General features: G+C 41.2%; 1 protein-coding gene across 1 annotated transcript; it reads right to left on the reverse strand.

Moving 5' to 3' along the window:
• Window positions 1-3,859: 3,859 nt before the first annotated feature.
• Window positions 3,860-13,223, reverse strand: myorg (myogenesis regulating glycosidase; the record flags this gene model as incomplete). Its single annotated transcript, XM_083888136.1, has 3 exons — window positions 13,165-13,223; window positions 6,140-6,499; window positions 3,860-5,651 (listed from the first exon to the last, which is right to left on the reverse strand). Exons 2-3 carry the CDS (start codon window positions 6,400-6,402, stop codon window positions 3,860-3,862), a joined length of 2,055 nt encoding a protein of 684 aa, XP_083744262.1. The 5' UTR covers window positions 6,403-6,499; window positions 13,165-13,223.
• Between the last annotated feature and the right edge of the window lie 7,387 nt (window positions 13,224-20,610).

Raw genomic sequence — 20,610 nt, forward strand, 5'->3', positions numbered from 1 at the left:
GTCACTTTCCTCTTAAAGCACAGTTTGACAGAATCTATATAACAATGTCTCATTTTCACATCATGAAAGTTTCAGGATGACAAGATCCAGCGATAGTTGACTATACTGAGAGGCTTGTATTCCCTATGTGTGAATGGATGTTCTTTTCAGAACCTAAATCATTGTTATGTGGATGAGACTCTTCCGCCAAATGTGCATGGCAGGGTTGATATCAATTATTGATAACTGTTTATTTTTGTTCTTTTAATATTGAATTGGTAATTGACTTCATGCAGAACCCCTCCCTAATTTTCAATATGACTGTCATTCAGTGATGTAGAGATGTTCTACAGTCAGTGTCTGCAGAAGTAACCAAGAGTATTTAGCTCCTCACCAATGTAATGTGTACGTGTGTTAACATTTTTGATTGGTATTGGAAAGTTGAATTGCCAACGTTTGCCTTAAACAGTTTCACCTTAACCACAACTGACTGGATGTAAAGGAGCTGAGCACCTGCTTATAATTATTATCTATGATTCCACTTCATTCACAGTATTTTACTACTACAGTTTGATTCTCTGTAGTACAAAATTAAACGTGTATCACATAATACAATATCTAATAGTATTATATAAACAGTGGGATTATTGGTGTCTTATGTGTAATGTCCCCATTATTTCTTTAATTTCTTATATGAATCCAAATTGTATCCAACATTTGGAACACAGTCTGTGTTACAAGTTTTTGTTTTGTATTTTAAAGGTCACATAGAGTGGTCCTGTTGCACATATATGTGAGTTATGGAGGTCTACTTACATATATTAAGTTGTTTTTATGGTCAAAATCCTCCTAGTTGATGTAAACGAGCCGTCATAAGAAAAGGACAGACGGAAATCTGTCCTTTTCGAAGCGCTTGTCAGTCGCGCTATTTCAGCCATAAATCTCGGCCGAGAAGACAGAGTGTGTTGTGATTGGCCAGCCAGCGTAGAGCCTTCCCACCTGTGTTGTGATTGGCCAGGTATCTGGAAGTGACGTAATCTATCACGTCAGCTCTCAGAAGCACAGCTCCCCCCTCTGGAGCAGTGGATGCACTGCTACTCATTATCAAAACATTGTTTTAACAGTGTTTAAAAATAGCTTCGTCACGACTCCCCGCCACAGTCTCTTTTATGACTTTAAACCGGAGTCAGACCCAGAGTCAGAAGACACTGTTGCTCGTGAAACACCTCCACAACGGACGTTATTCTTCTTCTGCGGTTCAATGTACGCAACCGGATGTGCCCGGACTAGTGCCCGGAGCAGGACGATCGGTTGTTCAGGAGAACCGCTGCTTACGTAACTATAACGGGATTTTCAGAGATCTCGTTGAGCCCCGAGATTACAATAAAACACAACGTTCTCAGCAATGGCTGAACTGTTTGTTTCGAACCGTCAGGGCTTCATAAACAAGGTAATGACGCAGATACACACCAAAAAAAACAGCGATAATAGGAACTTCCGGTCTAGTTCAGCTTTAAAGATTGCAAAATACAATTAAGACTGCTTTAAGGACAAAATACAACACTAAAGTCAAACTTGAATGCTTTTAATACATTCATGGGACATCAAAAAAAACATACTTTTTAAATATGAATGCTGCCCTTCAGTCATAGAACCTAGAGCAGGCAGGACACACTGGGTCAAAAGAGCCACCATCGGTCCTAACCAGGCTCTCAGTCTTGTTGTCAGAGACAGATATAGCTGCAGAGATTGGATTGACCCAGATGCTGAGTGAGAACTGCTATAAATAGTTGGTGTTGTGATGACACTACTGTATGTCAAATAGCACAAACCAAATCCAACAACGGCATGGTTGCCCCATGTCCAAGCACTTAGCATGGCTCTACATAATGGTAAAGGCAGGGAGCATTGGAACAATATAATATTTCAAAAGGTGAAAATTGCACCATAGGAATGAGGACATTTCCTTTTTGCTTATTTAAAAAAAGAAAAAAAGAAAACACGCTTTTAGCTTAAAAACTCATCTCGGCAAAGATGACAATTAGACATTATATACGGCACAATACTTTCCATATAGTCATGGGATTAATAACCACAGTTTTAAAGACCATTTAAAGAGAGGATCATCAGTTTTGTATCTTCATGTTGCTGTCTTCAAAAAAAAAAAATGTAATTTAAAGAAAAGTTTAGGCGGTACAACTCTGTGGTTTACTGCTGATCATTCTAAAAAAAAAAAAAATGCCATAAAGTGTGAACTTAATGTGTTTCCCAGACTTTCCATATGGGGACCCACTTTTTAAAGATGCTAAATGATCACGATCCAAATCACAATAGTAATCATGACAAAAACTAATTTACGCATAACCTAGCAAATCATTTACAGTTAATTTTGAACTGGTAAACAAATAATTATAGGAAATAATTAATAAATTAATTGAAACATCTTTTTATGCAGGTTATTTTAAACGGTTAGGAAAAATTCTGCCATTTTTTTTATAGGGGGGGGAGGGGCTAAAAAGGTCTAAAAAAAGGTGTCTCCCGTGACTCATCGAAATAAAAATCACACAGGTTAAGGCAGTAATTTTAAACACACGATGTTAAAGACCACTGTTCACTGCAAATACAAAATATTCACATTTTTAAATAAAATCACACTGTACCTTTCAATTTGATAACAAAATGTTGCTTAATCCATTAAAGTTGGACACCAAGTGTAAAGAAACCAAACCATTTGAATGTTGTTGGGTTTCATAACAAAAAAAAACTTGCTTCTTATCTTAAGTCAAAGTATTGGACAGTATTAGCATTACTACTCTGTATTCAGTGTAAACAAAGCACACTGAAGATGATTGGCATACACTTCAAACACAGCCTGAGAAATCTGTTACCTGAGGAAGAGCATCAAATATTTAGTGACTAATAAACTGCTATGTCTACTTCTGGGCAAGGAGAAGTTACATGACACTGTCTTGCACAACGGCGGCACATGCAATTTGTAATGATAAACGTTCGAGCTCTCTGCAGAAGTGAAGCGTGAAAGCTCATTTGCAAGTGGTATCTTGGAAAAAACCACTGTGTTGGTTAAATGTTTAGTCTAACTCCCTTATAGCAATAATGGCTTTTCCTATATCAAACATTCAGTTTGGCTTACATTTCCTTAAAAGTCTCATCTGTTCGTCTGTGAATGTTAAAGACACAAGTGCAGAATGACATCACTCACTCCAAAAAAAAACAAAAAAATGGTCGACCACGGCAATTGCAACTTCCTCACAGTTGCAGTTTCCCTTTTTTTCCACAAATATTTCCTATACATGACTCATAAAGTTTTAAAAGTGAAACTATGCGACTTTTGAAAGATATTAACACACGCGCCTTTAAACTTGACCTGACACGAGCTGTGGTTTGCTGATCACTTTTACTTCTATCATTTATTTTGACATGCCCACTAGCTTATTGTGACTGAAGAGATCAAACTTTATGCAGATATTGAGTGTATATCATTGAGTCTGTACATTAAAAAAAAAAAAATATATATATATATATAATCCCAGTTTTAAAAGGACATTATCTTTCTATTAAAAAAAACAGACATAAAACAAAAAAGGACATACGGCATTCATTCAGTTTAGAGGGAAATATATATTTTTTTTAAAAGCTAAGGAGGGTTTGCATAATTTGAGTGTGCACATTTAAATTTTCATATGATGATAAAGAAAAAGATTTATTCTAAAAGTCTTTCTATTTCCTCAAGGAAAGCATGAAAAACATTTTTAAAAAAAACAACTAGTGGCTCAAACATAAAATCTAAATTCAACAAGCTTGTTTCACAAGCAAATGGGAGCATGGACAAATCATTTGGTTTTTACATTCCCTTATTTTCCTACACCCAAACAAAGTAAGCAATTTCATCCAGGTCCACAGGATAATCTGTGAGGTGCAGTGGCTCCTTGATATCAAATCTCTCCCCCTTGTAACTTTTCCAATGGCCAGCTGGAAGATAAATGTCCCGCTCTTGCTTTCCGGGCTCTAAAACCGGAGCAACCATGAGATCGTCTCCAATCAGGAACTGGGAGTCGATTTTATAGGCCGTCTCATCACCCGTGGCAATCCACCACAGTGGCCGTATGATTGGGTCCCCGGTGTCCAGCACCTCACCGGCCAGCTCCAGGACCCGCGGAGCCACAATGCTCTCGTGGAGAGCTGCATATTTCCGGGCAATTTCAACCACCTCGTTGTCATATTCCCATGGTGGAATAGAAAACTGCATGGAGGGCATGAAGGCTGACAGCTCCAGCCAGCGGATATAGAGTTCTCGATTGGGTAATGCACGATCACCGTCTGTGCGATTCAGATAGGCATTCCCTCCGATCATGTCCGGGAGGATGAACTGGTAGCCAAGAATACTAATGGTGAGCACTGTGGGGATAAGAGATTTAAGGCCCAACTCATAGCCCCACACTGAGTCTCTATCAATTGGTCTGAAGAAGCAGGATATGTTCTGGGACTGGTAGCCACTTCGCAACTCAGCTCTATCGTTGTAGGGAATCGCCATTTCCGTGTACCGCCTTGTAAAGAAACTCGGATCGCGGATGGGAGTTCTTGTGCTGAATTTCCACGGTAAGTAGTTTGTCTCCCCTGCGTCGAATTTAAAAGACGCCACCCCATACCTCGAGCGAAGTGAACGTAGCTGCGAGGAAAACCAATCGCGGGCCTCTGGATTTGTAAAATCCAAAATGCCGCCAATGCCGTTCCACCAGCGCACCATTGCCGGTAGCTGTCCTGTCGGCTCCCTGACAAACAGACCCCTTTCTACGCAAGTGTGGAAGTTTTCCGAGTCATAGTTAACAAAAGGGTGAATCCAGAGTGAGACCAGAAACCCGTCGGATTTCAGTTTTTGAAACATGGCTGATGCATTGGGGAACTTTTCCGGGTCAAACTCAAATTCGCCATAGCGACTGGTGTAGCGGTCGTCTAGTTCCAGGTGGCTGCAGTTGAAGTTATGCTTTCGAATGTTGGCGGCATACGCCAAGAGTTTCTCTTGATCAATCTTAGTCTTATGTAACGCCCAGGTCGACCAAATCGGATGGCGAAACATGGCTTTTGCCGGCACTTTGTTTGGTTTATTAAAGTATCTACGAACCATGTACTTGTGTATGGATGTCACATCTAAGGCCACACAGACTCTGTAGCTTAGTTCGGCACATGGAGCTTCACCGGGGTTTGGTTTGAAGGGACTGTCATTGTATCTGGCCTGGAAATACATTGTCTTCTCTGTGTCATTCCAGCCAAGGTGGAAGGGCACTGAATTATTGATCTTGATGGCTGTAGCATTAGACGAAAGCCAATAACTCTCCAATATTCCACCAAATTCATCACGGTTTGAGTGGATATCACCAGTAACAAAGGGTTTGGGAGCTTGTTGGCCAGAAATAGAAATAGGCCAGTGCTGAATAGCTGACACTGCACCGCCATACCAATGTGCAAACTTGTATGTCATGGCATGTTCAACAGGAATGTCAGGAACCAGTTCCTCCCAGCGCACACGGTAGCACTGAACTGTGTCCTTAGGTCGTACTGTCTCAATGAAGAAGTTAAGTTTCCGATCAGTGGTGCGTCCACAGCTAAGAAACTCCCCCACCTTGGAGCAAGAATCCAAATCCAGAGTCCCTGATCTGCCAAAGTTTAAATAAGTGTTACATTCACATGAGTAGAGTCATGTCTTGACATATCTAAAATAGTTATATCTATACATTTTATTCTAGATTCAAAACTGTGCCATCGACATGCACAGTATACATGCTTACACTGCAATCCTACTGCTGGTAGACACTGTCGTTGGATTTAGATGTTAATGTTTACATTGACTTAGAATGTATTTAACTTTATTTATACATTTTTTGAAACTTATTTCAATAACAGTAGTAGTAGAATATGTTTTAAGGACTGTGTGAAAATCTTTGTGTCCAATAATGTGTCCAGTGTCTGCATGGGTTAGTGACTGTCTGGGTCAATGTTTTGTTATTGCAATATTTAGCAAAGTGATCACATATCACATTTCCTAACATCGTGCAGCCCTAATTTACAAACAATTTCCTGATGTATTTGAATTATGTATCTGTACGACTGCGGAACATTTAAGACACTGCTTCAATACACCGACCTGAAATCCATTCTGAAAACAATGGCGCCTCCCTGGTTGCGGATAATGTAGCCATCTTTATTCAGATCCAGCAGCTGAGTCTTGAGCAGCTCAGCTTTGCGTAGAGAAGCTATGTAATAACACCACGCCGTCACCGCCGCAATTAGCAGCACCAGGCCGATTACACCAGCTCCGACTAAGGGTCGAGTGTCCTTACTGAGCTTCTGCTTGGGGATAACATCTGTAATTGTGCCCCCAGCTCCTCCCGGTACCACTTGGTACATGACTCGAGATGTTCAGCGGGCAAATCCGAGAGCTAATTTTGATGTAAATGTTTTCTCGGGGAGCCTCGTCTGTTGCACTCTGGCCCCGCTGTTATATCTGTAAGAGAGAGATAAAAAAGATTATAAGAAGCCAGTGCTGAGGTTTAATCTATTATTATCTCCTCTCACCATCAAATATCGTGTTTATGTTGGAAAATGTGTCGAATACATAGTGATTACAAAAATGCAGCGTGTTCCTGTGGCCTGTGGACCATTTTTTAAGCTACAGTATGCAACTTCTGTCAACAACACACTGCGAGTGTCACTTCCCTCCTCTTAAGCCCAATTTATACTTCTGCGTAAAGTGCTCTGCGTAGGCTACGTAGAGACTCTGCGTCGACGCAGAGACTGTCGAAGAGCCTCTGCGTCGTCTCCGGCTGCACGGAATATTTTTTAAGTGTCCGTCACTCCGTCAAGGGACAACGGAGACGGCAAGAGCTGCGATTGGTCCTCAGGACAGACCGAGCTAAGCTGCTCTGTGCCGGCTCTCATTGCGCTCCGGGCGTCCTGACAGACGCGGAGCTGATCCCCGCCGATAACGCCGCTGCCGAACTATAAATACGTCATATCTATACACACACAGCACATGTTTAGACTCTAAATGGCCAATTTCTCGCCTCAAATTATCTTAAAACTGCGTTCCGTCACACAGAAAAGTGAGAAACGGCCACTGTTTCAACAACAACAGTCTTTCGCTCTCTTTCTTTCTCGGACGCCATTGCTCACTGTAGCCAGAAGCACAACAACCTTGCGCAGCGACCCCTACTGATCGGGCGGGAAATTGCAGCGAGTGTCCGTCACCACGACGCAGAAGTATAAATGCTCGAGGCGTCTCCGTGGTGACGCAGACGGATAACGCATTACGCAGTCGGAGAAGTATAATGTGGCCTTTAGCCTATGCTTCAGGTAAGCCTGCACCTCTACCATTGACGCCGGGAGAGCGGCTTGCGCGTTTATTCTACCATAGACGTCGGTAAAGCGGATACGTCAATTTTCGGGGGGTATAAGGGTTCCTCGCGACATTGTTTTGAAATGACTTGGCGCAAAGACGGAGGACTTTGACGGCGGAGAGATTTCTGAAGGCAGTGATTTTGAGGAGCTTCGTCTTCGATGACGTCATCGCTGAACAAATCGACCGGGATTCATGGTTAAGACATAATTATGTTTGAAGACGACGAGGTCGGCGATAACGACGATAAATACCACCGTCATCGACGGAGCGTTTACAACCGCGCACCAGGGGGCGACAGTGGATTTAGCTGCAGATGCCACAGCGATGTAAGCATCATCACCGTCACATGTGAAGCAGACTGTTACAGTCATTACATGCTGTTCTTGTTCTTCACTCCATCAGGACTAAATCAAGGCACTGACACAAGTTGATATGACTTTATTTTCTTACTGTTTTGTAATTGAAAATAGTTATTCACTTTAATTTTGCATTTTTGTATCTAAATAAACTAAATTTCACAGGAAAGCCACAGGTGTGAGCTCTCAAATACTTTTTGAATTGTGTTCCTATATCTGCTACAGAGGCTGAGAAATCAGTCATTTAGTCGTCATTGAAGCTCAGGTTTTAGAGACATTTTTTCCAGGCGCTTCAGACCTTAATGGGTTAAACACAATCTCAGATTTTCTAACACCAAACTGGATTTGTGATTTTAACAATTTCTTTCCTTTCTTGAAAACAAATGACATAGATATTATAAAAACAACTTTTGCTTTTCTTTAGTTTTTATTTTCACTTGTAGGATTTTAACAAATGTTCACCTAATGATTAAGGTGAAATAAAATAAAAGCCTCGAAACGATAACTAACCGACTTCCAGGTAGCCTAAGGGCAAAAGAAGGGAATGTTAAAAAATCAAAATCACCCAAAAAATTATTTGAACTACAAATGCAAATGCAAATGACTTTTTATTCTTTGTCATTGTGTATCGTATGTTTTGGGTAACATCTACTGCACGTCTGTCCGTCCAGAGAGTGGATCCCTCACCTGTGGTTCTCCCTAAGGTTTCTACCTTTTTTCCCTGTTACAAGGGTTTTTTCCCTGGTAGTTTTTCCTTACCCTGGTCGAAGGTCTAAGGACAGAGGATACCAAGGTTACCAACCCTGTGAAGTCCTGTGAGACAAACTATGTTTTGTAAACTGTGAGCTATACAAATAAAGATTGATTGATTGATTGATTGATTGAAATGAATCCATAAAAATGATTTATCGCCCAGTGACAGAACACTGTCCATCTTTTATAAAAATGTGATGTTTTTGTTTTGTTTTTGTTGTCGATTTCTGTACAGCACCTTCAATCACAAAGTGTCTTGCCTTGTGTTGCCTGTTGTAAAAACTCTGAATATGTTGAATTAACAACAAAACACATTCAGAAAAACAGACCCAGCTCGATCCCCAACCGCTCAATATGTCAACCTGTTTCTCAGTCTGCCTTGTTTCCCTGTCAGCTCAAAGCCCCCATGACATTTCTGGCATTGTCTTACATTGTCCTGCGTTGCTGCTGCATAGCACTTAGAGGTATTAAACTGTCAGAATATGAACTTTAAAGTTGTGTTGTGAGATTTAATAAAACGGATCTACTGCCAGTTACCCAATGAGACGATAAAGTATGCGTCCTCAGCAGTAATTCTAACATATGAGCCCTGAAAAGAAACTCATTTGTATGTAAGGAAGTGAGGAGGCAGGAAAAGGGGATTTGGACTCAAAGTTCTGCCAATGGTGAGAAGAGGAAAGCATACTAAACTGTGTGCTCCATCACGCCAGACTTAAAGGGACACTGTGTAGTATTTATGGGTTTATATAACCCAAAATCCACTTTTTTATACATATTATGTCCTCCTGCATTGTCTTGTCGCTGTATAATAGTTTTTGTTTCATTTTCAAAGTTTAAAAAGTCATGTTAAATACCATGGTCGCGGGCCGCGGTTGCATAGCCACTGTTAGCAGAGAGACGCCATGTTTCTACCGGAGCCTGTAAGGACAAACGCGAGAAAACAAAACAAGCGCCTCTTTACTTGTAGCTGAAGTCCCGCCTCCTCTCTCTCCGCTTCGTCTGCTACGGCCGCGGTAGCTCCGCCCTCTCCCTCGTCCCACGAACCTCATCTGCTGACACGGAGAAAGACGACGAGGACGACATTTGACCGGCTGAGGACACCGTAGCGCTCAGGGAAGGGAGGGGGTGAGCAGAGGAGCAGTTCTTTGTTGTAAATTTCAGCCTCTCCTCTAGATGGCACTATAAACTACTTACTTCACCTTTAAAGGGACACCATGTAGTATTTATAGGTTTATATAACCCAAAATCCACTTTTTTATACATATCATGTGCTCCTGCATTGTCTAGTCGCTGTATAATAGTTTTTGTTTCATTTTCGTAGTGTTTCAAAAAGTCACGTAAAATAACACGGTCGCGGGCCGCGGTTGCATAGCCACTGTTAGCAGAGAGACGCCATGTTTCTACCGGGGCCTGTAAGGACAAACGCGAGAGAACAAATCAAGCGTCTCTTTACTTGTAGCTGAAGTCCCGCCTCCTCTCTCTCCGCTTCGTCTGCTACGGCCGCGGTAGCTCCGCCCTCTCCCTCGCCTCGCGAACCTCATCTGCTGACACGGAGAAAGACGACGAGGACGACATTTGACCGGCTGAGGATACCGTAGCGCTCAGGGAAGGGAGGGGGTGAGCAGAGGAGCAGTTCTTTGTTGTAAATTTCAGCCTCTCCTCTAGATGGCACTATAAACTACTCACTTCACCTTCTTTCTTTGCTCCACATAACATCATTTTGGTTTGTGGACAAAACAAAGACGTTCGAGAACATCATCATTTCCAGCTTTGACAAACACTGATCAACGTTTTTTTAACATCATCTGAAATTTTACGGACCAAGCGATTCATCGATGAATCGAGAAAATAATCCACAGATTAATCGATAACAAAAATAATTGTTAGTTGCAGCTCTAGTTGTGATTGAGCTATATGACCTGCGTATTGTGTTTTATTTTGAAAGTGGGGGCGGAAGTGTTTTACTTTGATTGTCGCACTTCCTGTCTGGTGCGATCTGCTCTTTTGAGCGTGGCGCGACTCAGCAGCGGCAACGGCAGAAACAGAACTGCTACCTATCGATAGGGCTGCCGTGCCGCGGTTGTAACATGCCCGGTGGAAATCCGCCGTAAAAAAAACAAAACTGAAAGTTGCCTGGTACATTTTTATCCCAAAACTAAACATTTTGAAACAAAAGCGACAGGACAGTGCAGTGCAAAACAAGATCGTTTTTAAATCGAAGAGGAAAAACAACAGTTGAATTTCCCTCAATGATGCAGGAGTAATTCTTACGGGTAATTAACTTGTTGATGTTTGTTATCGTGGCACGAACTCATCAGAATAGATTAAATCAGAATGCAAAGCAGACCGAGGGGACTTCCGTCCTCTCCAGCTTGGTTCTCGTCCTGACTGCGATTGACCTTCATGCTCCTCTCTGGCAGCGAGGGTCGATAATAAAAAATGTTTGCTATTAATTAGCAATCTAATTGACTAATTCTGTGTTCAACCACCCCTTGTATGGATTTCCCCCCCAACAACAGGAGTGATAACATAAGCCCATCGTTAATTAACAGAGAACTAACTGTTGGTTCTGCAGAGTTCCTCTGAGGCTGCTGGACTCGAGTCACTGGAAAGTGACCAGACGTGTCAAGGTGTATCGGGCTTATTGTGTAAAAAACTGTCGCTGAAATTCTTGATAACGGCGAGTGCAAGACCGGAATAGGTTAGCTATAACAAGTCTGCAGACAACCAGACAACCGCCATCTCATCATATTGTCTTTGTGCTATAACCTACAGTACATTCCTAGAAAAGTTCATCCAAATCAGTCTTTACCTTTGACTTAAAGGGACAATATGTAGTATTTATGGGTTTATATAACCCAAAATCCACTTTTTTATACATATTATGTGCTCCTGCATTGTCTAGTCGCTGTATAATAGTTTTTGTTTCATTTTCGTAGTGTTTCAAAAAGTCATGTTAAATAACATGGTCGCGGGCCGCGGTTGCATAGCCACTGTTAGCAGAGAGACGCCATGTTTCTACGGGAGCCTGTAAGGACAAACGCGAGAGAACAAATCAAGCGTCTCTTTACTTGTAGCTGAAGTCCCGCCTCCTCTCTCTCCGCTACGTCTGCTACGGCCGCGGTAGCTCCGCCCTCTCCCTCGCCTCACGAACCTCATCTGCTGACACGGAGAAAGACGACGAGGACGACATTTGACCGGCTGAGGACACCGTAGCGCTCAGGGAAGGGAGGGGGTGAGCAGAGGAGCAAGTTCTTTGTTGTAAATTTCAGCCTCTCCTCTAGATGGCACTATAAACTACTTACTTCACCTTTAAGCTTCCCTCAAACAGACAGATGGACAAACTGACAAACGCCAGCAAAAAACATGACGACTGCTTCACTTTGTTTGTCGACCGTTGAGACATTATGGATCGTTACTCAATCGAGAAAATAATAATCAGATTAATCAGTCACGAAAATAAGGATGGATCAGGATAATAAGGATAATGTGAGGGTCGATTGTTAATTGCCTGTCACACAGTCAACACATCATTTAAACGTTGTGTTACTAAAACCACATGTAGATTTTCTTTTAAACATATATTTATGTTTGCTCTTCACACATGATGTCTTATCATCTTATCATGTTCTTCTCATCAGTAAAAAAAAGATGAAAAGGCAGATTTTTTTTTTTTTTCCACCAGAGTAGGACATTTCTTTGTTTATGGTGTGTGTGTGTTTGTGTGTGTGTGTGTGTGATCAGGGAGGTTTCATATCTGCTCTTTCAGGCAATTTGTTATCTATTCTGCCATGGAGGAAAATAAACACAGAAGTGCTGATAAAGCTGCAGCAAAGCATTTGAGAAGGTCTCACTATCTCATGTGACTGTGTGCATGTGTGTGTGTGTGTGGGGGGGGGGGGGGGGGGGTGCATCAATTCAATGGTAAGGTTTTCCTGATTAATGAATGTGTTATTACATCCATAACATGTGGACAATAACGGTCAGTTGTAATTTGGTGTTTTCTCAAACCTCAAAACAACGATGTACTTAAATGTTTTGTTTTGTTTGTTTGTCCACAAACCAAAGATATTACTCTCACAGGGGAGCAAAGATAAAAAGTCTAATTTCAGAAGCTAAAATCAGAGGGTTTTACATTATTATTTTATCAAAAACACACTCATACCATTAAATTGATAATAAAAAAAAAATATTGGAGCTTAATTTAGTCAATTGAATAATCGTTGCAGCCAGTGTGTGTGTGTGTGTTAGCATGAAATATTGCAGACCACTTGCAGATAATGTGATTTACAAAGCAATGAACGCAACATCAACTAGCTCGACTAGAGTTAGCCTGTTTTACAGTTAAACTTTCTACTTTTGGTGTTTTATTCATGAAATAAATGCATGCGACACACACAACGCGATATATATGAACAGACGTTAAGGCCTTTTTGTTTCTTTCTTTCTTTTTCTTCTTAAACCCACAGCTTCGTGTACAGTAAAGAACACAAAGTCCAATGTATAGAAAGCTGTTGTTGTTGTTCGTCTCGGAGGGTGGTGCAAGAAAGTTAAGTTAAGGGGGAGAATAGCACGGAATATAAGCTGACATCAAACTATCTGTTATTCTTACCGTGTTTTTCTTTTCAGCTGCTCATTATTAATCATAGTTAGTTTACGTACCGTTCGTCAGCAGCAGCAGCAGCAGCAGCAGCAGCACGTAGCGGCTCCACGCACAACTTGTTTGCTGCGGTTCCCAGAAAAGGACCGACAGAGAAAACCAGGCATGTTGTTGCGTATCCGCCTTGTCCGCGCCCCGCTGCATCATGGGAAATGTAGTTCAGGGCATCCGTTCCGAGCAGAGAAGCTCGATTCCTGCAGTAGCTTGCAAGTGTTCTTTTGTGACGTCATTGAGAACGTTTTGACCGTACGTTTAAAAATCTAATCTTGTGTGGCGTGTGTAACTACGGAAGCGTATTGCATTCACTTGTAAAAAAAAAAAAAAAAAAACTCCTGTTTTTCTCAGTAATTAATTTCCGGTTAGATTTTTTGAATATTTTTTCCCTGTTTTTCTGTCTAACTTTTTTTTCTGTTTTTCTGAGTAATTATTTTTCTGTTTTTCGTGCAATTTTTTTCCCCCTTTTTTTCGGAGTAATTTTTTTTTTCTGTTTTTCGGAGTAATTTTTTTTTCGTTTTTCGGAGTAATATTTTTTCTGTTTTCCTGTCTAATTTTTTTTTCTGTTTTTCTGAGTAATTTTTTTTTCTGTTTTTCGGAGTAATATTTTTTCTGTTTTTCTGTCTAATTTTTTTTTCTGTTTTTCGCAGTAATTTTTTTTTCTGTTTTTCGGAGTAATATTTTTTCTGTTTTTCGGAGCAATTTTTTTTCTGTTTTTCTGAGTAATCTTTTTTATAACAACATGGACGGCTTGTTTAGTTTAATCAAGTTTTACTTACTGATCTGGGTTTAAGACACTGGGAGATCGTCCTGTCTTTAAGGCAGATAGATGGTATTATCATTAATTTGGCACCTGAGGACTTTGCGGTTGTTCAGAAGGACAGATATGTCATGCTCCATGGATACAAGATGATGCATTTGAAATGCATTCAGGCTGGCTACGTTGTGACTCAAGAGACGATCAGGAGACTGCTGAAAATATTGGATGCACACGGTGTGCAGCTGAGGCGCCGGAATCGCCTTCGGTGGCGTGTGTACCATAGCAAGAGTTCTCGATAATTCTGAAAAACATTACTCTGAAAAGCAGGGGAATAAAAATGTGCATGAAAAACAGAAAAAAAATACTCCGAAAAACAGAAAAAAAAATTACTCTGAAAATCAGAAAAAAAAACTACTCTGAAAAACAGGGGAATAAAAATTTGCATGAAAAACAGAAAATAAATTTACTCTGAAAAACAGAAAAAAAAATACTCAGAAAAACAGATTTTTTTTTTTCAAAAAATCAAACCGAAAATTAATTACTGAGGAAAACAGGAGTTTTTTTTTGTGTTTTTTTCAAGTGAATGCAATACGCTTCCGTATGAAACACTGGTTTTGTTTAATATTTTGACTGCCCAACATTATTTATTTATTTATTTATTGCCTTCATAACTCTATGCTAGGACGGAGTATTAGGGCCACACATGAAGAAAATAAATACTTTTGCCGTGACGAGATTAAAGTCGACGTGTCGACATTAAACTCGAAATGTCGAGAATAAAGTTGAAATTTTATGTAGAGATTATAAAAGTCGTCATAATATTTCAACTTCAATCTCGTCACGGCAAAAACAAAAAAAAAATCTTCATGTGTGGACCTAATACTTCGTCGCACTACGCACTACTATTTGTACAATAGTGTTTAAATTGTTTTCAAAATGAGTCAATAAAAGAACACGTATGTAAGTGTTGTGGGCACTTATAAGTCCATTGTCCTTAGAAAAATTTGAAGCATAGGAACAGTCTTTCTGTGTCGTCTGGTGAGGAAGCTGTTCGAGCATGGCTTTAAGGAGCACTGTACCACACATGGGGGGGTCAATACAGGAAACTGAATCCGCAAAATCAAATAACTATAAAGCCTAATTTATACTCCTGCGTAAAGTGCTCTGCGTAGGTTACGCAGAGTCCTCTGCGTAACCTACGCAGAGCCTGTCGAAGAGCCTCTGCGTCGTCTCCGGCTGCACGGAATATTTTTTAAGTGTCCGTCACTCCGTCAAGGGACAACGGAGACGGCAAGAGCTGCGATTGGTCCTCAGGACAGGCCGAGCGAAGCTGCTCTGTGCCGGCTCACAGTGAGCACCGAGCGTCCACAGAGGGCGGAGCTGATCACCGCCGATAACGCCGCTGCCAAACTATAAATACGTCATATCTTAACACACACAGCACATGTTTAGACTCTAAATGGCCAATTTCTCGCCTCAAATGATCTTAAAACTGCGTTCCGGGACACAGAAAAGTGAGAAACGGCCACTGTTTCAACAACAACAGTCTTTCTCTCTCTTTCTCTCTCGGACGCCATTGCTCACTGTAGCCAGAAGCACAACAACCTTGCGCAGCGACCCCTACTGATCGGGCGGGAAATTGCAGCGCGTATCCGTCACCGCGACGCAGAAGTATAAATGCTCGAGGCGTCTCCGTGGTGACGCAGACGGATAACGCATTACGCAGTCGGAGAAGTATAATGTGGCCTTAACATTCACTTAGCTGCATGCCAGTTGTTATCTTGCCAATTATTGAAACTTGGTACATTAACAGCATGTACCCCCAAGTTAAATTGTGATGCTCTGCATTAATGTATTTAGTTTTAATGTTTTATATGTACATATATATATATATATATATGAAACCACCCTTGGCAAAATATCATTGTTTGTTGCACTCTTTCTTTTTTGAGCCTGCATAGTCATATCGCTATTAGTCGAATAAAATGTTAACATCATATACAGATACACATTATTACAGCCAAGCCCCTTATGCCAAAGCCAAGATCTCTGCTGATGAAGTACAACTGCAAACATGGCCAACAAGGGATAATAGCAGAGGAGGTGCGTTATACAGTGACATTATTCATTCTTACTCGTTGTCTCACTGGGCTAATTAGCAAGGAATTAAACTAATTATGAAGTTAATGATTCTTCATTTAGGTGTCGAAGGTATATCTCAAGGACCTCACCACCCCCACTTTAAATGTCCCACTTTGTAAGCCAGTGGTGTGGTCGTCCTAAGGAAGGCATTCAGACACAAACTCAGGGTGGATGATGAAGTGTCCGGCTTGAAAGGGCTTCACCACATGGAAGCAGCTGTAGCACCTGCTACTAAAGGAAGAACGGGAGCATTGATTAGACCTCAATGGTTATGAGTTTACTGACTGTAGAGACAGGCAATATTCCTGTTCAGTATATATGACACTTTGTGTTATTAAATGCGAAAGTGAATATGCACCTGTGATCCAGAGGGCTGTTAGAGGGAGTCTTGTCATATTGTACTCGTGGAAATTGGTGCTGAGCTCCTGAAGGATTGCTGGTTTGAGGCCTTGTCCGATGTTGGGCACCTGCAGGTTGCCTTTCAGACAAACATGCTAGCCTTAGATTTATGTTTTTTAAAAACTTTTTGTATCAAGACAGCTACATCTTTGTTATCTTTGTTTTTTATGACTGAAAACAAAGATAATGGCTCAGAAAGAAGTCAATTCTACTGCCAATAATACCTGGTGGTTCAGTTTGCCCTGTAGTATAAACAGGTACTTGCCCCTCCACTGCCACTGCACACTCAGGTCTGATAGTATTGCATTCAGGGTGAAGGATGCAGCCAGCGGTGTAGTGTGCTCTACTGTCGTAAAGTACACTGTATGCATATACACGTATACACATTGTCTTCTAAACGCACTGCACATATGAAGTCATGCTTTCCTTCTACCTGCTTCTGTGATGCTTAGCATGCTGGAGTTGAGCCCACTCTAACCCCATCACATTCAGCACAGCACTGATTGCCAGATCCACCATCGCAATCGCCTTCAGAACAGTGTGCATGTGATGAATTTTATTGTATTTAACTACTTTTCTAATGACAATGACGGAAGTCTTCGCATTCTATTTGCAAAAACAAATTGCTTGAGTTCTGTCAAAACATTTTGGTGGTACGTATCATTGTGCATGCAAGTGGTTCTATGGAAATCTAGTGGGTACACAGCTTATACTTGCATTCACGAAGACTACACTACTAGATGCAACACAAATATTGTTACAGAGGCATGATGACGAAGGAACGACGAAATGTTACATATTACAGTATCATGTCACATTCAGTGAAATTGCCTGATGTTGTCCTGATTAGTTAGATTAGTTGAGCACCAAGTTTACCCCAAAATGTTTGATTTGCCCAATGTCCTTATAACATCACTGTAATAAACACACAATTTAGTGTTTAAAGCGGAACTAGACCGGAAGTTCCTATTATCGCTGTTTTTTTGGTGTGTATCTGCGTCATTACCTTGTTTATGAAGCCCTGACGGTTCTAAACAAACAGTTCAGCCATTGCTGAGAACACTGTGTTTTATTGTAATCTCGGGGCTCAACGAGATCACTGAAAATCCCGTAATAGTTACGTAAGCAGCGGTTCTCCTGAACAACCGATCCTCCTGCTCCGGGCACTAGTCCGGGCACATCCGGTTGCGTACATTGAACCGCAGAAGAAGAATAACGTCCGTTGTGGAGGTGTTTCACGAGCAACAGTGTCTTCTGACTCTGGGTCAAAGTTCGTCAAAGGGACTGCGGCGGGGAGTCGTGAAGAAGCTATTTTTAAAAACTGTTAAAACAATGTTTTGATAATGAGTAGCAGTGCATCCACCGCTCCAGAGGGGGGCGCTGCGCTTCTGAGAGCTGATGTGATAGATTACGTCACTTCCAGATACCTGGCCAATCACAACACAGGTGGGAAGGCTCTACGCTGGCTGGCCAATCACAACACACTCTGTCTTCTCGGGCGAGATTTATGGCTAAAATAGCGCGACTGACAAGCGCTTCGAAAAGGACAGATTTCAATCGGCTCGTTTACATCAACTAGGAGGATTTTGACCATAAAAACAACTTAATATATGTAAGTAGACCTCCATAACTCACATATATGTGCAACAGGACCACTCTATGTGACCTTTAAATGGATTTACACCATTGGTGTAACCATGAGTATTTTATTCCAGCACATTTTGTTGAGCCAGATCACTGTTGAACTTGATACACAGTACACCACGTTCTAAGCAACGGTGTGTGGACCAAACCTCAACCTCACCTGCTGCCCACGCGGGTAGCATTTTAACTTTTTAATTAAAAAAAAGTTAGTTTGAAATGTATTACTTTTAAACAGAAGTAACACTTAATTAAAGTTGGTTATATTATTCCTAATGGAAATGCAAAAATATGTATCAAACTGTTTGGTGGAAACTACTCTGCTTCCCAGTTGCACTAAGCATTAATCTCATCAAAGTGCTGAAAATCCAGGGCCTTTTTGTAGCAGAATAATCCACTTTCACTTCTGAATCTCTTCACGGAAGCTTCTTCACATTGTCAGCCAAACTCCAAACAGTTTGCAGCCATCTGGCTTCACTAGTACTCCTTTGCTGTTGTGCTTCCCCCCCCCTCACCTCTGTCAGTCTTCACATAAAACCAATCACGTTCCTGTGCACACCAGGGTAATGCTGTACTCGTTCAAAAACGCCACCAAACTGACAAACAAAGTTACACGCTGCAGCATTAAATCACACTGACGTGGTAAAATCCCGACTCGGTTCTCACACAGTCATGCTGATCTACGTATTCCATGTGTTTTCAGGGTTCAAAGTACACAAGGCAGACGTCAGAGGTCAGTTTCTTACCTGAGTTGCTGTGCTGCTGAGAGCGGTTGCACATTTCTCAGATAATGTGTTCTCCTGTAAAGAAAATTTGATCAGTATCTTAGTCTTAGTATTTGTTTAGCGGTGCTTTTTGCCTTATACTGCAGATCGAACAGATTCATCGCAACCTTTGTGGCTCCTTCAGAGTTGAATGGAAGCGAACACCCGTGCCGGCAGGAGGCTCAGTGAGCTGCAGTTTCTGCAGTTTATCAGCAGAGGGCAGAGCTGCGTTGACAGGGGGCATGTGCTGGGGGGTTTTTTCTGCCTCTGCAGTTCTCAGATAGTTGCCAGGACGAGCTGCAACTGGACTGTGAAATGAGAAATGTGTGACGGGAGGGAAGAGAGGGCGGTCAAAGTCCACAGGAGGCGAGGCGTGTGGAAGTGAGCGTGTTGACTGTTGACAGCTGGGCTGGAGGCTCCGGGGAAACAGAAAGTCCTGCGGGGAAACAAGAGATAAATTAAAAGGAAGGATTTTTGGGGTGAGAAACGCTAGAAGAAAAGGAACTGGATTTGTCCTGTATGCAGTATCTGTAAAATCAACCTCAGTCATCTCCACATGTAGCTACTAATCATTAATTCAAGCACTTTATTGTCACGGTGGAGCACACAAATTGACTTCCTGACAACCACAGAGGAGCATTAAAAACCCCCAAAGGCATAATACAGACAAGTAATAAGAGTTTGAAATCGTTAGCAATACGACAAATACATACAAAAATAACAACTCAAAACAGAATATGTTAAAAAGATGCCACATGGTGTTGAGTGATGCTTTAAACTTTGTTTAAATAATTCTTGCAGACTTTCTGTAAATCATACAAACTTTATTTCACTTCTCAAACATCACTGTGTTTGTCTCCTATATGATATATTTAACTTTAATGTCTTTTTCAAAAAAACAATGATTTATAAAGGAAAAGCATGGAAATACCACTGTACATTTCCATTGGTAAGATTCTTGTATTAATGTAAGCACACATTCTTATTGCAAGTGTGATTTAATTGCTATTATTATTTCATCCTCTTTATTTCATTTTACTCTTTGTAACTTTGTTTTGAAAAGTGCTCTTCAAATAAAGTTTGCGATCATTATTATTATTATTATTGAATATATTTGCTTGTGCAGTCAGTTTTTATTCAGAGTAAAGTGTCTGTACCCTCCTCTTACTCCATGTCTGGATAAATAAATAGTCACGGAGGAAGTACTGAATAATAGATGAGCTACAGCTGCAGCTTTTACCAAGCACAGGGAAATGCGAACAATATACATGATCATTGGTCAAATGAAAAACTATAGATTGTCACTGATGAGGAAATAATTCAATTCGAGCCATAAATGCATTATACTAGAAAATGTTGATGTCATTTTTCAATCATTTCTCTGCACAAGTTTTAATATTTACTTTACCCGTTAAACCTCACACGTCCACCACATGTGTGGTATCTTACCGGCCGAGGCTGGGGGTTGTTCCTACGGTGGGCAGAGGTGGGTCGAAGTGGTGCTCTCGTCGCTCCATGTGGGGAGACAAACTGCTCTTTGTACACACTGATGTAGAGCTGAGGAGCCATATTCACTCACTGTCTTACTGATTTTCCCACAGCCTTAAGCCCTATAGTCTGCCTGAGAGTCATGAACATCCTTCTCCTCCTCTGTCACCTGCTGGCTCCTCCCTTTCCCCTTCATACCATGTTCCAGTGGCTGCCGTCTGGCAAACGTCTCCCCTCCTGCATGGCCAAAACAGAGAGGC

Source organism: Microchirus variegatus (assembly GCF_963457635.1).
Source record: "Microchirus variegatus genome assembly, chromosome: 4".
Lineage (NCBI taxonomy): Eukaryota > Metazoa > Chordata > Actinopteri > Pleuronectiformes > Soleidae > Microchirus > Microchirus variegatus.